Raw genomic sequence first — 15454 nt, forward strand, 5'->3', positions numbered from 1 at the left:
CAATGGCATGTGTAACTGGCGGCTGGGGGGGGCCTGGAATATAAGGGAGGCTGCCCTGGGGGTTTGAGAGAGCTACATAAATACTACATCTCTCTCAGTGCCCAGGGCGGGTGAGCCTGGATCCCTCCCCTCGCCTGAATGGCACAGAAGCTTGCTCCTGGCCATCTCTTCTCAGCCAGGGGGATGGTTGTGCTGGACTGGGGCCTAGAGGGGCAGCGGTGGTGGTTACGGGAAGAGCAGAGAGCGTGTGGCCCCGGGGGCTCTGAGGACTCTGCTCCCTATAAAGGGTGGGCCAGGGCTGGGATGCTGTGGAGATGGAGCGCTCCGGCCTAAGGGCACTGTGGTGGGGGGCAGCACTTGGCATTGCTGAACAGTGACTTCCTTGGGGTCCCGTCCTGTGCTGTTCGGCGGGCACATTGGGGCGGGGGACATAGTAAGGGGATCAAATATGGCTAATGGGTGGCATCCTCAGGGCTTGGCCAAGGACTCAGTGGGATGGGTGGCCATCCCACATGGACCACACATCTTGGGCTTTGCTGGGGAGTCGCACAGAGTGGAGAACTGGGCGTGAGGAGCAGCATAAGGGTACACTCGTTGCAGGAAGGGCAGGTTTGCGCAACAGCTGTGCCCCCCATGAGGAATCTGGGTGGGGGCAGCGCACTGCGATGGAGCCATGAGGAGAGACCCAAGTTCTCTGGAGCAGGCTGCTGGGTTTTCCCATGGCATCCCCAGCTTTTCAGTGGGTGAGCTGGGTGGAGCGGTCCGGGTGAAGGGCACTTATTGGCTGGGGATGAGCAGGCCGAGCAGGGGTGAGGCCCATTGACTGTTGTAGTGGGAATTAGCATCCTTGTTTCCCTTCATAGCGGGCTCACAAAGCCACCACAATCCCCATCACTTACCCCTAGGTTTGCAGTGCAGAAATGGCCCCCTCGGGCGGGTGAGGATGACCTGCACGAGAGCAGTCGCTCAGCGCACAGGTGGCTTCTCCCCAGGCAGACCCCAGCCTCCCCATCGCAGCAGGACACCCCCCTAAGGAGACACCCTTCCACAACCCTCCGGTGGGCGCAAACCTGTGATCACGCTCCGGTGACCTTCCTGCTGCACCGGCGCGCTGCAAAGGGATCGTGGCACCCTGCGCGGTCGCTGTATGGCCCTGGGGTGGGACCGTTTATGGCCTCTGGGCCCTTTGAAGCCATGAGCTTTTCAACTTACACCTGGGCAGCCACCAGAGATGGGGAGCAGGAGACACGGCATCTTGGTAAAGGGGTGCAGGCCTACGTCAGGGGGTTGGCGCGGAGAGCTCCTGTCCCTGCGGTGCCAGGGAAAAGGGGGCTGCTTTCATCCGTGGCCCGGTCACAGTGAAACAGAGCAATGCCAGACTATGGCTGGGGTCGGCTGGGAGAGGTGAAGAGGGAGGGAAGGCAAGAGAGTTCATGATCAGCGCCCTGGCTGAGCCCCACCGACCCCTGCCCTGCCTCACTCATGCATGTTGAACTGCGTCCCCCCACACCAGGTCAGGGGAGATTCCGGCATTTGGCTGGAGTGATGCTTCCAAACTGGCCGTGAATCCAGCCTCCCTCCCCCACTTCCATTTCCAAAGGCCCCTCCGTTCGCTGCGGTTAGCCTGTCCCCCTTCCCCATCACACATGCATACACGCACCGGTCCTGGGGCCCAGCCACAGAGAGAGAGAGAAGCACAGATCTCTGCTTGGTGGGGGCCCCCTGCAGCAATCCACTTTCCAGCATGTTAGCTAGGCTTTCGCCCCCAGATGGGCTAGGCTACCCAACCCTCCAGAGACACGTCACGGCCAGCCAGCTGCAGCCCACCTTGCCTTAAAGAGCAAGGTCTCTGTCCCTGCCTCACCCCTGCCAGCAGAGATGCTGTAAGGCTGCCTCTAATGACAGGCTTGCTAGACCCAAACTGCACCTTGGTGTTGCCAATTCCTCCTGTACATGTGTGCTTCTCTCGCTTGCTCTATTTATATCCGTCTGCCTTCACTCGCCCAGCCCGCTGTGTGCGCGCGTGTGCACGCCCTGAGAATTCTTCGCCGAAGTGCTCCTTTCCCTGCGCCCCCTGGAGCTCGATCCAGCTCCCGGCCTGGGCCCCCAGTCCTGGCTGCACAGTGGAATGTAGTACGACTCCACTTGAACACACGTGCCGCTGGAAGCTCTGCGAAGGCGTTTCTAAGAAACTTTTGCAGCTCGGTGGCCAAGCTCTGGCAGATGGGTGCAAACTGTGAGATTCCAGCTAGGGTCAGAAAAGGGACTGTGCAGAAAAGACACCTCTTTACGCAGCAGCTTAACAAGAAGGAGGCCAAGAGGCGACTTGATGGTGATCTATAAAAATCCATGATATTAGGGAGCAGATAAAGGCAAAACACGATCCCACGGCTGGAAGAGAGACAAATTCAAATTGGAAATCTTTTGCAATGTAGTGAGAGAGCTCGCCAAGGTGTGGGGCAGATGCTCCATCACTTGAGTCTTTAAATCAAGGTGGGATGCTTTTCGACAAGACATGTTCTAGCTTAACCACAAGTTGCTGGAGAGAAGAATAATTCCCTCCATTGCAGGAATCGCTGGGGGAAATTCTCTGGCCTGTGTAATGCAGGAGGTCAGACTAGAATAGATCATCAAAATGATCCCTTCCCGCCTTGAAATCTACGACTGATCATCTCCCTTTGTGTCTACTCTATTGACATAAACTTTTACTCTTCTTAGCCTGGGAAGGTGAGTAAGGTTCTATTCTGGTTTGCACATCAGTAGAATTGCAGGCTCAGTTCTGACTGGAGAATCTTTACTGTTGATGGTGGAAGGGGTAGAAAGGAGACAGCTGGGTGTCTAGATTCCAGGCAGAGTGGGCAGGGTTGGCACATTTTAACGTGTACACCGGAAATTACTGAGAGAGCAAATGTTAATACTGTCACGTTGTCCTGTATAGAATCATAGAAACATAGGGTGAAGAGCCTTCAAGAGGTCATCTAGGCCAGCCCTGGGGCTGAAGCAGCATAAAGTTTACCTAGACCGTGGTATCATCCCTATGGAAATTGCTGCAGGAGACCTTTGGGGTGAAGAGTGTGAGACAAAACCAAATTCCATTCCATACTATTAGAACCCCAGGAGAGTTTAGATCAACGCGTTCACCAGGGGGCTCCCAATTTGGGGGGCCTCTCTTCGGTGTCCAGCTGGAGACCCCTGGGGGCTGGTGTTCAGCGGAGCTGAGTCCCCACAACTCCCACTGGCTTCCACCAGAGTTGTGGTTGCTCAGAACCTCCTCGCAATGATGCCCTAGTTATCTCATTTTGGATATCCAAATTTAGTAGCCGCTTGAAAATGTGGTTTTCAAATATGACCAGCAATCAGGAATGCCCTGTTTGAGATTCCCAAAAGGGGCATAATTTCAGAAAGGGCCGAGCACCCACCCTCTGGAAATCAGCCTCCTTCAAGATGTCTCAAGTTGGGGCTCCAAAAACCTGAGGCAACCAGAATCACCAGTTACTTCTGGCCTGGGGTCTTAGTGAACAGCTAGCCGGGATCAGACCCGAAGCAGTGACTAGCTGCTGATTTAGTTGGGGATGGGTCCTGCTCTGAGCCGGGGGTTGGACTAGATGCCTCCTGAGGTCCCTTCCAACCCTAATAATACAGAAGCAGCAAAGCACCAGTGTGTCCCTTCCCAGTTGTCCTCTCTTCCATGATGCCCAGTTTGGTGCTAGGTGGCGTCTTGCCCTTCCCCTCAATAGGCCCCCGTTTCAGTCAATCCAAAGCTAGGCATTGGGGATGTTGCTTCCGGAGCTTGAGGTGTGAGATGAGAAGTGCAGAGTCCTGGGTTGGGTTGAGGAACAAGCAGCTGTTTGTACGTCTCATCTTTCTCCTCCTCCTTTCAGGGCTCCAGGATCATCTCGTCGCCTGAGAAACTAGCCCAGCAAGAAAAGTGTCTCCCACGCAAGAAAGCAAGCTCATGACGGGCCTCAGCTGCCTCTCAGTGAGGAGATAGCAGGCCGTTTCCCTTCCGCTGGGGTGCCGTCTGCTGTGCCTCTCAGGGGCTAGGCAGCAGAGGCTGGATCATGTCTGCCCTTCTTCGTCTGAGGCACCTTTTGGAGGGGGTCTGGCTGCTCAGCCCGTCATGCCTGGCCTGTTTCTGACCTGGGATAGATAGGGCTCCCCTTGATCCAACGCTGTAACTGCTCCCCATTGCATGTCTGTGCACAGCGAGTCTGGGTCCCCACCGCTTGCCCAGCGGCAGTAGATGAGAGAGAATTTGCTGTAACCCAAAATCTGAGAGGTGGGCTTGCCCTTAGGCCGCCATGAGTCAAAGCACCAGCTCGCGCCTGGCAGACTCCCCTCAGCTCTCCAGGGCCAGCCTCCTCAACATCCTCGGCAGCCCCCAGCCCGAGACGATGAGCCTGCCGGACTCCATGCCCCCCACCCCGAAGAGTGGCACGCCCTCGCCGGGGCCGCCCCAGCTCCCCCTGCTGGGCGCCGTGTGTCTGGACGGGGACTGGGAGAGCCGGGAGGAGCTCCGGCTGCGGGAGCTGGAAGAGGCGCGGGCCCGGGCGGCCCAGATGGAGAAGACCATGCGCTGGTGGTCGGACTGCACCGCCAACTGGCGGGAGAAGTGGAGCAAGGTGCGGGCGGAGCGCAACAAGGCCCGGGAGGAGGTGCGCCAGCTGCGGCAGAAGCTGGAGACCCTGACCAAGGAGCTGACCAGCCTCAAGCGGGAGCGGCAGGAGGTGCTGAACGAGAACGAGCAGCTCGGCAAGGAGGTGGCGCGGCTGAAAGGGGAGGGCGAGGAGGAGCGGGAGAAGGAGCTGGACAACAGGGTGGCCTCAGAGAAGGAGAACGAGGGCTCCCAGGAACAGGAACCCGTGCGGGATGTGGGCTCCGATAAGCTGAGTAAAAACAAGGTGAGGGGGGAGAAGGGAACAGGTTTCCATCACCCCCCAACGCATGCAGGGCACCTTCATGTGCAAATGGATGCGCTCGCAGGTTGACCCAGCATGATCCAGTGGACAAGGCACTGGACTGGGAACCAGAGCTCTGTTGTGGGCTCAGGCCCTGGCCAGCTGGGTGGTCTTGGACAAGTCCGTGCCATACTCCGTGCCTCAGTTTCCCCATCTGTGACTAGGAGGGTCTGTATGATCAGCTTGTGGGTAAAGCACCCTGAGATCTGTGGACAGAGCCGTGTACAAGCTTTGCCTTGCCAGCGATGGGGGTGTGGAACACAGCATCACCAGTTAGTTAACCAGCCCCTTCTCCTTGGCTACTAACCCCCCGCCCCCCAAACAGCTTCCACAGGCCTTCAGAGTGACGTTCGCTCTCAGAACTGGGCATGTTTGTTTTCAAAGCAGGCTAGACTCATGCGCGCCCTGGTGGTTCTGTCCCCTGTTTCCCCTCCCAGTCTCCCCCTTGCTCAGCCCTGTGCTAGGACCCTCTCCTCCCTGGCTAGCTGGGGGGCTCTGGGGTGGGACCAGCAGGGATTTTACAAGCTGTAACATTTCCAGTCGAGGAACAAATGTATTTTCATTGTGGTCATCAGGGACCAGCCCTGTCCCTGCTAGAGGAGCTGGTGGTTTGATGTCTGTGCCCCACGTCTACGCTAAGAAGACCCACCTGAGATTCTCCTCTCTACCCAGCTGGCCAGAGAGACCAAATTCAGGATCCTCACCGGCTGGGGATTATCCTGAGTCCACTCACACGTGGCGAGGAAATCTGTGTTGGACTAGGTCTCCTAATGGTTTTACCCGGAGCCTGCTCCAGGTTCGTCTGCACCATGGCAGGTGCACCTAGCATTTTTCATAGCACCTGGCACCGTGCTGTCTCAGCCCTGAAACATAAACCCTATTCCAGGTGGGGGTAGAAATGAAGTTCTCCCAGAGGCAATGCTGTGCCCCGAGTCCCTTCCGAAATGAGCAAGACCTCCAGTCCGGGTTTTCCTTCTGCCAGGGGCTGTATCGCTGAGCCCGTCCCCGGGGGTGGGGGGCAGACACCTGATCCAAACTATCCCCCTTCATCCACATAACCCACTCGCCCATAAGGGAGGCCACTCCAAGCTGGAGGCTGACACAAACGGCCACAGTATCTTGAGATCTGGAAGGGCAGCCAGAGGAGAAACCCCAGGCTGGAGTTTTGTGCCTCTGCAAAACAGATCCTGGCTGTTCTTCTCTTCCACCCTTGGGCAGACAGAGAGCACGTGGCCAGTTAGGGGTAGGACAGCTCAGCATGCTCCCTTGCTTTGAGTTTAGATTAATCCCACCATCCTGCTTAGTCTACCAGACACCCCCGCCTCCCCGCCCACCCCGGTTCCTTCCTCCTCCAGAGACCAGGGAGGGATCTACAAAAATGGATCAGGTCAGCTGTCCAGCTGTGTGTCCTGCTTGTCAGATTGCTGTCTCCTCTTTTGTGCTGCAGCCTCGGGCTGTGATACTGATAGCGGATGGCAAATCTCCAGTTGCTGTCCCCTGCCAGGAATGCGTGGGTTGCCGGGTTTCATCTGCCAACGTTTGGAAGCTATTCATAGTGGTATCCGGGGTAAAAAACAAAATCATTACCACTCCTCTGAAATGCACTCAGTTGGGATTGTTTCCTGCTGAAGCAGAGTGAAAAATAATAGATATTTTGCTCAAGAAAATTAATAGGGATTGTCCCTCTTCAAAGGGCCAGATGGCCTGGATCAAAAGAGATGCACTTGCAGGGTGCTGTGAATTAGACGCAAAGGCCTGTTTGAATGGATCGTTGAGCTGATGATTGCACAGCCGCAAAAATCAACATTCAACGATACAGTTCCCACAGCAACTGTAACTTGCCCCGGCGTTCCCCCTCCAATTCTGTATGGGGTGGGGTGTTCATTTGAATGCCTTTCTGGATCTGAGTGATGTGACAAGAGATGCAAAGGGTGTGGCGACCGTAACTTAGAATCGCCTGACACCTGGGTATGTAAAATCTCAAGCGTGACGTGTGGTTAACGTAGGTTTTTGCATTTAATTTCCTTATGTTCAAACAGTGTGAAGCCAATACGTTGATTGGACTCTGTACAGTCAAACAGTGCAGGATCCAAAAATATGCATTTTAGGCAATGTGGCCTAGTGCAGTGGTTTTCAAACTGCGGGTCGTGACCCAGAACTGGGTCACAGAATGGAAGGCACTGGGTCACGGCGGCTCTGGTCAGCAACACCGACCGGGCCATTAAAAGTCCCGTCGGCAGTGCTGCCTGGCGAAGGCAGGCTAGTCCCTGCCTGTTCTGACACCACGCTGCGCCCTGGAAGTGGCCAGCAGCCGGTCCGGCTCCTAGGTGGTGGGGCCAGAGGGCTCCGCGCGCTGCCCCCGCCCTGAGCACCGGCTCTGCGCTCCTAGGAGCTGGGAGGTGGGCAGATGCAGTGCCTGCGGGCGAGAGCCACACAGAGCCGCTTGCGTGCCTCCGCCTAGGAGCCAGACCTGCTGCTGGCCGCTTCCAGGGCGCAGAGCGGTCCGCGGTGCCAGGACAGGTGGGAAGCCTGCCTCTGCTCCCCAGCTGCGCCGCTGACTGGGAGCCACCAGAGGTAACCTCATGCCCCCAACCCTGTGCCCCAATCCCCTGCCCCAGACCTGAGACCCTCCCCTCAAATCCAGAGCCCCTTCCTGCACCCGAAACCCCTCATCCCCAGCCCCACCCCAGAGCCTGCATGCCCAGCCCAGAGCCCTGACCCCCTTCCGCACCCTGACCCCCGGCCCCAGCTCCACTGGGTCGCGGGCATCAACAATTTTCTTCAACTGGGTCGCCAGAAATTTTTTTTGAAAACTACTAGCCCTAGGGGTTAGAGCACTGGGCTGGGACTCAGGAGACCAGGGTTCTACTCTCTGCTTGGCCACTTCGGGCAAGTCATTTCCCCTTCCTGTGCCCCAGTTTTCCCAGCTGTAAAATGGGGATAATGAAGCTAACCTCCTTTGTAAAGCGCTTGGAGCTCTACAGACGGGCTTAGGCAGGGCTGGCGTCGTTAAAGAAATGCCCGTGTTTGGGCACTTTCCATTCAGGTTTCCCAGGCGCTGGGGCTGTGAGCTCAAGGAGCAGGGGTGCTCCATAGAGTGTGCAGGGCTGGAGGCCAGCGGAGTGGCTGCCAGAGCTGCTTGGGTGTCTATCATGCCCCCGGGAAAGGAATGGATGGTGCCTGCAGCCTGGGGCCCTTACGATGCCATTATTAAGATGGGTTGAGGCGAGATTCAAGGGGGACTTTAGAATAGGGGCAGCTTGCGAGGAGAAGCTGGTACAAGAGCTCAGACTAGATGATCATAAACAGTCCCTTCTGAGGCTGGGGACAGGAGAATGTGGGGCCAGAAGGGAAGCTCGGGGTGCAGGGAAGCGGGGGAGGTAGGGGGTGGGGTGCGAAGGCAAGGCTGAGCAGGATGTGGGGGGCCGGAAGGGAGGTTGGGGGGGTTGCGGAGGATTGGGGTGGGAGATGGAGGAGATAAGATGGCCACTCCCCCAGGCTGGGGGGAGCAGTGGGGAAAAGGCGTCCCTTCGAGCAGCCCAGGGGAAGACAGTGTTCCAGGATTACAAGTGCTCAAAATATAAATGTTGAGAGTTTGGTGCCCTGCAGCGGGAGCTGTTGTGAAGGCACAAGAAGCTCCTCTGATTTTCAGGGCTTGGGGCAGAGGACACAGACCTGCCCTGCAGCTGAGCCCAGTCTTCATGCATGACCCCAAAGCAAAGAGAGGGTCCTGGGGCAGCAGGAGGCAGTCGAGGGAGGCATGGGGGGAAAAGTTGCTGCTGGGTCCAGCAGCCTGGTTCCCGTCACAACACGTCCCTGGCTCCCGCTGCCTTGGGACGTCTCGACTCGGGATCTGGGCAGAGGAGAAGCCTGGGGGGCAGGAGAGAGGGGGAGACAGGGAGTTGGTGCTGCTGGGTCTGGGGAAGGGGACAAGCCATGGGGGAGTCAGGACAGTAATAGGAAACGGATGGCAGTTCCCCTAGCTTGGGTGAGGAGAGGGTAAATGAGCAGGCAGGGAGAGGTGTGAATTGTGCGTTGACTTCTCAGTCTGATATTACCTGACACACGTAGCCGGCGGAGTAGAGGGGAATTAAACAGTCAAAAGACAGCCTGAAGAAACATGGTTTGATGATAATATAAAAGTCTAATGATTTGTGGGGCCAATCTCATGATTCGTGGGGATCTGACTCCTGGGTTTTGTTCCCTTGAGATTGGCAACACCGTGTACGGTGTTCGTAACTTATTACAGAGCAGCTCCACATCCGACCCAGCCTGCTCTCTTAAACGCACCCTGTGGAGTTTGTTCCCGTGATAAACCAATAGAAGCCAGAAGGTTCAAGCTGACATCGGCATGTCCACACACACAGCTGCCCCGTTTTAACAACATATAAAATCACCCCTTGGGTATCTCGGGACAGCTTTGTGCATAGACCAGGCCTTTGCCCCTTAGCTGAAGGCTACATGCGTGCCACGTCTGAAGTATTCGTTCCAAACCTTGCGGGTTACCCGAGCACAGAAAATGCTTCTGAGATGTTTCTTGATTGCTGAAGAACTCTCGTGTTTCATGGTCAGATACTTTAAAAACTGTTTTTTTAACCTTTCTAAGAAGAAAAGAAGTCCATCTCTTGGCAGGGGAAGCATGACAAAATGTCAGCCCAAAAGATTTGGGGGGAGGTGGGGGGGAAAGGGTTATAGGCCACTACGTATAGCAGGCAAGGATGAAAGTGTTTCCTCGTGGTGTGGCCCAGTTGCTGGAGTGTAGGAGCAGGAACTCCTGAGTGCTGACCCCCTCCTTGGACACTTGACTCCCTCACTGGCCTTGGGTAAGTCCCAGAGGTGACATCTGTGGACCCCAGCTGTAAACCAGGGATGGGACTTACCTGGCCCGGGTGGTTGGGAGGATTCATGCGATCACTGGTGCTTTGAAGAAATGGAGCCAGATCCTCAGCTGGTGTAAACTGATGTCGCTCAACTGACTTCAGTGGAGCCGCCCCCATTTCCACCTGCTGAGGATCTGGCCCCCAAAGCACTATTTATATCCCTGGTATTAGCACAGCCCACATGTCCCCCTGCAGCCTGGTGCCCATATTCCTTTGGCCTTGGGTTTCCTACACTGCAGGAGGCATTGACCCAGTTGAGCAAGGACCTTGGTGGGCCAATTCTTTCAGAAAAGGGGCTTGCCAGGGCCAGACCGGTAGGAGCTGGGCTAAGGTGGCCCGAGGAGACAGACTATTGGGGAGGTGGGAAGGAAGTGCCTGGGTGGCTGTGTCTATCGCAGGATCTATCCTGGATGTTTGAAAACCCGAACGGCTCGGGAGCGTGGTCGTGCTGTTGACGATCCTCCTTCTCCCTCCGCATCGTTCCAGGAGTTCGAGCTGATGGAAAACCTCCTGAAGAGCAAACAGGACGGGCCCGAGTGCTGGGACCAGCGGAGCTCAGTCAGCATCCGGACGTCCTTCACCCGCCCGGAGAGGAACCGGCTGCTCTGGGAGGACATGAGCGTCATTGAGGAAGATGCCACCAAAGTGACTGCACTGAAGCTGAGGCTGGATGAGTCCCAGAAAGTGTTGCTCAAGGAGCGGGAGTGAGTGCTCCTCTTACATCACTTCCTGCCCGTTCACCCAGGGCACGCCGGGGGGGCTCATATTTAGCCTTGGCAGCTAAGCACTGGACTTGGAACCTGCCTCAGGTTCCCTACAGTTTGTGAACCTCTTGAGAGGATCTGAGTCAAGCTTCAAACCATCCCCACGTGGCCCGGCTGCCCAGTCCATGGTCTCAGCCTGAGATCAGGGGACGCTTGGTGCTTTCCAGAGTCTTGCTTTGAACTGGGGCAGCCATTTGCACCCAAAACGCAAAGGGTGTGAATCCACATGGATCAACCCAAAGGGCAGGTTTGTGCAAACCAAACCCAGCATCGAAGCAGGCATCTGGGAAAAATATTAACCCCGTCACCTGGACTGCAGTGCACTCAGTATGAGAGCGGTGGAAGCTCCCTAAAAGTGGGGCGGTCACCAGCGCCAGAACCGTGGCCCTGCCTGTCACCCTTTCTCCCCAAGGTCCCGCCCCCGCGCCACCCCTTCCCTTCACCCGAGGTCCCACCACTGCACCGTCCCTTCCCTTCTCTTCTCCCCGAGGTCCCACCCACGCACCGTCCCTTCCCTTCCCCACGAGGCCCCGCCCCTGTGTCATCTCTTCCCCCGAAGCCTTGCTCCCGCCCCACCTCTTCCCTCCAAGACTCTGTCCCCTGCTCTCTCCTCTCTGCGTAAACACCCCTCCCCTCCCCGGTCACTCGTCCTCATGGCCCTCCCACCTGTCCGATGCCCCAGCTCAGTTTCAGAACACAGGTCCTCAGCTGCTCTCAAGCCACCTAGCTCCACTGAAATCAATGGAGTTTGGCTGACTTATGCCAGCTGAGGATCTTACCTGAATGCTTTAAGAGCCAAAGGATTTCTCCAGCACTCAGCCCATGTAGCTGAAAGCTTTCTGGGGCCTGTGGGAGAAAATAGTCTCTCCCCCCCAAGTCACTGAGCAGAGGTGGTGGAAAGTGCAGCCTTTCGTGGCCACCAGAGGCCAGAGCTGTGGTTTTAAGGTGTCCTCCAAAAGATGCCTCCCCTCCCCTCCAGGAATGGACTGGACACTCCCGCGGCTGGAGCCTGTCCTTGCCTGAGCCCTGCTAGAGCCCGCTCCCTGTTGTCTCTTCCAGGGACAAGCTGTCGCTCAGCAAGAACATCGAGAAGCTGGAGGGCGAGCTCAGCCAGTGGAAGATCAAGTACGAGGAGCTGAACAAAAACAAGCAGGAAGTGCTGAAGCAGGTGGGCGAGCTCGGCTCTGTGACCCTGGAGAGGAGCGGGGGGCCCCTTACGCCCCAAAGGGCGCTCGTGTGTAGCGATCGCGCACAGGCCCGCCCCGTCGACACGGCCGAAAACTCAGCCCGGGCTGCGAGGTGGTGGGGGGCTGTTTCCATCACACCCTTCATTCCGTCTTGCGTGCCCTGCGACCGTTAGTACTTGATATCCACTAGGGGGAGCCCCTGCTCCAGGAAAACCTCCTCGTGCTGCAAGGATGCTCTGCCCTAGTGAATTCTCACCATCAATCTGGCCAGGCATGTAGCCGGCCATGCCCATAGTATCTGAGCCGCAAGGCACGGGGCGGGACAGACGGGGTTAGTGCAGTGGACGTTCCTGGCTGCCATGTGCAGTGACTCTGAGCCCAGTCTGAGGTGCCAATGACCAGCATACGCTATTTGCGCAAGGCCATGGCAGATGTGCGGGAGAGGGAGGGTTGCCAGCACGGGTTGTCGCATCACAGGTGGGTCCCGTTGAGAAGTGGATTTGAATGCCCTTGGGTACAACTAACCCCTTGCCCCCTTCTGGGTCTAAATCAGTCCCAAGCTGCTTCCTGTTTCCTGCTCTGTGTGAGCCCACCACTTGGTGCCAGCTTGGTTCACAGCCCCGGGGCTGTGGTGACCGCTCTGCGTCTGTCTCCCCACAGCTAAACATCCTGAAGGAGCTCCACCAGGATGAACTAGGGCGGATTTCGGAGGACCTGGAGGACGAGCTGGGGGCTCGCTCAAGCATGGACAAGAAGCTGGCGGAGCTGCGCACGGAGGTGAGAGCGAGCGGGGTGTGCGGGAGGAATGCAGCCTCTCCCGGATATGGCTGAGATTTTCAAAGCTTCCGGAAGATCTCTGGAAGCCCAGTTTGCAGGAAGATGAATGAGAATTGGGCATTGTGACGGGGTACCCGTGGCTCCCGTCTTCTTGGCTCTGCACAGAGCGCTCTGAGATCTTTCCTCATGCAGATACCACTGTGTCGTCTGTTTACACCAGGGGTGGCCAGTCTGTGGTTCCGAAGCCACATGCGGCTCCTCAGTGGTTAAGATGCGGCTCCTTGGATAGGCACCAGCTCCAGGGTGCTCACTGCTCAACCCCTAGCTCTGCCCCAGGCCCAGCCCCACTCCTTCCCCCAAGGCCCCCGCCCCTTCCCCTGAGTCTGCTGCGCCCTTGCTCCTCTTCCTACCCCTCCCCATCCCCGCGAGCCTCCTCCACACCACAAAACAGCTGATTGCAGTGGGCAGGAAGGTTAGGGCTGATCAGCGGCGCTGCTGGCAGGTGGGAGACACTGGGGGTGGGGGTGGGGGTAGCTGCTGGGGGGCTGCTGATGTATTACTGTGGCTCTTTGGCAATGTACATTGGTAAATTCTGGCTCCTTCTCAGGCTCCGGTTGGCCACCCCTGATTTACAGGGTCACACTCCACCACCTTGTACACACTAGTGCTGTCACAGTGTTATCTGGCTTTATTACCCCTTCTGAAAAGGTGTCTCTTCCCAGAGAACTCCCTTTTTTCAGGCCCTCCTAGCCATTCCCTCTCTTGTGCTTCTCCCCACTTGCACTTTCCTCCTGTGCTCTTTTTATCCAGTCTCCTTGTTAAGGGGCTAATTAGCTCACTAGCTACCTAGCCGCAATTTGATCTGGTAATCAGGAACTCCTCTCCTTAATCTTTCCCTCCCGAAATCCTCATTGGTTAAACAGTGGCATGAGTGCTGGTTCAGTTGCTGATTCCCAGCACTTTGTCACAGGCAGCCACATCCCTTAGGCGGCTGTGATGGGTTCCCCCCCTGGGTGCCACCTGGAAATGGGGTACCACTGAGCCCCCCCGACCCACCAGCCTGGGCTCCCTATACACTGTACTGCGGTGGCAAACCTGCCAAGCCCTTTCCCAGGCTTCAGACTGCACTTTACCAGCACACATGCAGGTAGGAACACATCAGTTGCAGCCACACACACAGATGCTGAGATCCGCTCTGTATGGGAAGGTTCAGCTAAAGAACTGCCCAGTTACCCAAGTGCACACCCCCCTTTGAAAGGTAAACCCAAAATTATACTGTCTTGTGCTGCAGAGAGAACTGGACAGCGCAAGCTCATGAAATTCACCCCCTCAGTGTGGAGAGGGATATACACAGCTTTCTGCTCCAAGTTATGATTTCCACACACTGGTTTTAGACAAAATAAAAACAAATTTATTAACTATAAAAGATCAGTGTTAAGTGATTATAAGGGATAGCAAACAGATCAAAGCAGATTACCTAGCAAATAAAACAAAAACACAATCTAAGATTGACATACTCAAGAAATTGAATATGAATAGCAAATTCTCACCCTAATTGTTCATTTAGGCAGTTTGCAGAGATTCTTGAGGGCAAGCTTCACTTGCTTGCTCTTAAAACCCCAGGTATTCCTTTCACAGACTAGAATTCCCTCTAGCCTGGGTTCAGCACTTCTCCCCCAGTTCAGTCCTTGTTTCTCAGGTTTTTCCAGCAGTCATCTTGGACAGGGAGTCAGTGAAGGAGAACAACAATGATGTCACTCCCCTGCCTAAAATAGCTTTTGCATATGGCGGGAATCCTTTGTCTCTACTTTAGTTCCCATGCCTTTCAGTGGAAATTCTATGATGGAGTCCAGTACCAGGTCACATGTCTCTGTAGGGCTGTAGCAGCCATGAGTCAGAGGCTGTTTGGAGCAACCTCGGGAACGCTCCCCAGGAAGGTTTCCTGGTGGGAGATTAGCATCTTCTAAGACCTATTGTTCTCCCTAATCATAGGTGCCAACTCCTTGGGTGCTCCGGGGCTGGAGCACCCACAGGGAAATATTAGTGGGAGCTCTGCACCCACTGGCAGCCAAGCTCCTCGCCCCGCTCCGCCCCACCTCACATCACCTCCTCCTCCGCCTCCTCCCCTGAGCGTGCCGTGTCCCCGCTCCTGCCAGAGCTTGCCGCTGCCAAACAGCTGTGGCAAGCTCTAGGAGGGAGTGGGGAGGAGTGGGAACGTGGCGCGCACAGGGGAGGAGGCGGGGAAGAGGCGGGGGCGGGGCGGGGATTTGGGGAAGGAGTCGGAATAGGGGCAGGGAGGGGGTGGAGTTGGGGCGGGGACTTTGAGGAAGGGGTTGGAATGGGGGCGGAGGGGGCGGGGCAGGAGTGGAGTCAGGGCAGGGCCGGGGGCAGACAGGGGTCGAGCACCCACCAGCCCCAGTAGAAGCTGGCACCTATGTCCCTAATGGCCCTTCCCAGCCAGCCATCTAGACTGATTGCATTCTGCCTAGTGGGTGTTCCCCAGGTGTAAACACATTTGTAATAGATGCAGAGACAATATTCCTAACTTCAGATGCCAGAACGATACATGCATACAAACTGGATAACCATATTCAGCAAATCATAACCTTTTCAATGACCTTTCACATGCCTTATCTCTCATAAAATACATCATCGTTCTGCCATTTTTTACATTGTTTGGCTGCTCAATTGACCAATTATTTTGGGACCAGTCAAATGCCCAAATACTTATACAGCCCTCCACTGTCTGAGCACCCCAAGGCATTTAATGTAGGGCCGGGCTCTTACCCCATTGTACAGACAGACTAAGAGACGCAAGAAGTCTATGGCAGAGCAGGGTCTTGAACTTGGATCACCTGAGTGCCCGCTTGGTGCCCAGCCACTGGGAC

General features: G+C 56.2%; 1 protein-coding gene across 1 annotated transcript in view; it reads left to right on the forward strand.

Annotated features, from left to right (window-relative positions):
• CCDC102A (coiled-coil domain containing 102A) overlaps positions 1-15454 on the forward strand; it is a 50112-nt gene that overhangs the window by 17521 nt on the left and 17137 nt on the right. The window contains exons 3-6 of the mRNA XM_084644879.1: positions 3882-4901; positions 10325-10542; positions 11662-11770; positions 12450-12566. Coding sequence (XP_084501005.1) covers positions 4302-4901; positions 10325-10542; positions 11662-11770; positions 12450-12566 — 1044 coding nt within the window. The 5' untranslated portion in view covers positions 3882-4301. The remainder of the gene's footprint in view (positions 1-3881; positions 4902-10324; positions 10543-11661; positions 11771-12449; positions 12567-15454) is intronic.

Source organism: Lepidochelys olivacea (assembly GCF_965140295.1).
Source record: "Lepidochelys olivacea isolate rLepOli2 genome assembly, chromosome: 12".
In the NCBI taxonomy this organism is placed as follows: Eukaryota; Metazoa; Chordata; order Testudines; family Cheloniidae; genus Lepidochelys; species Lepidochelys olivacea.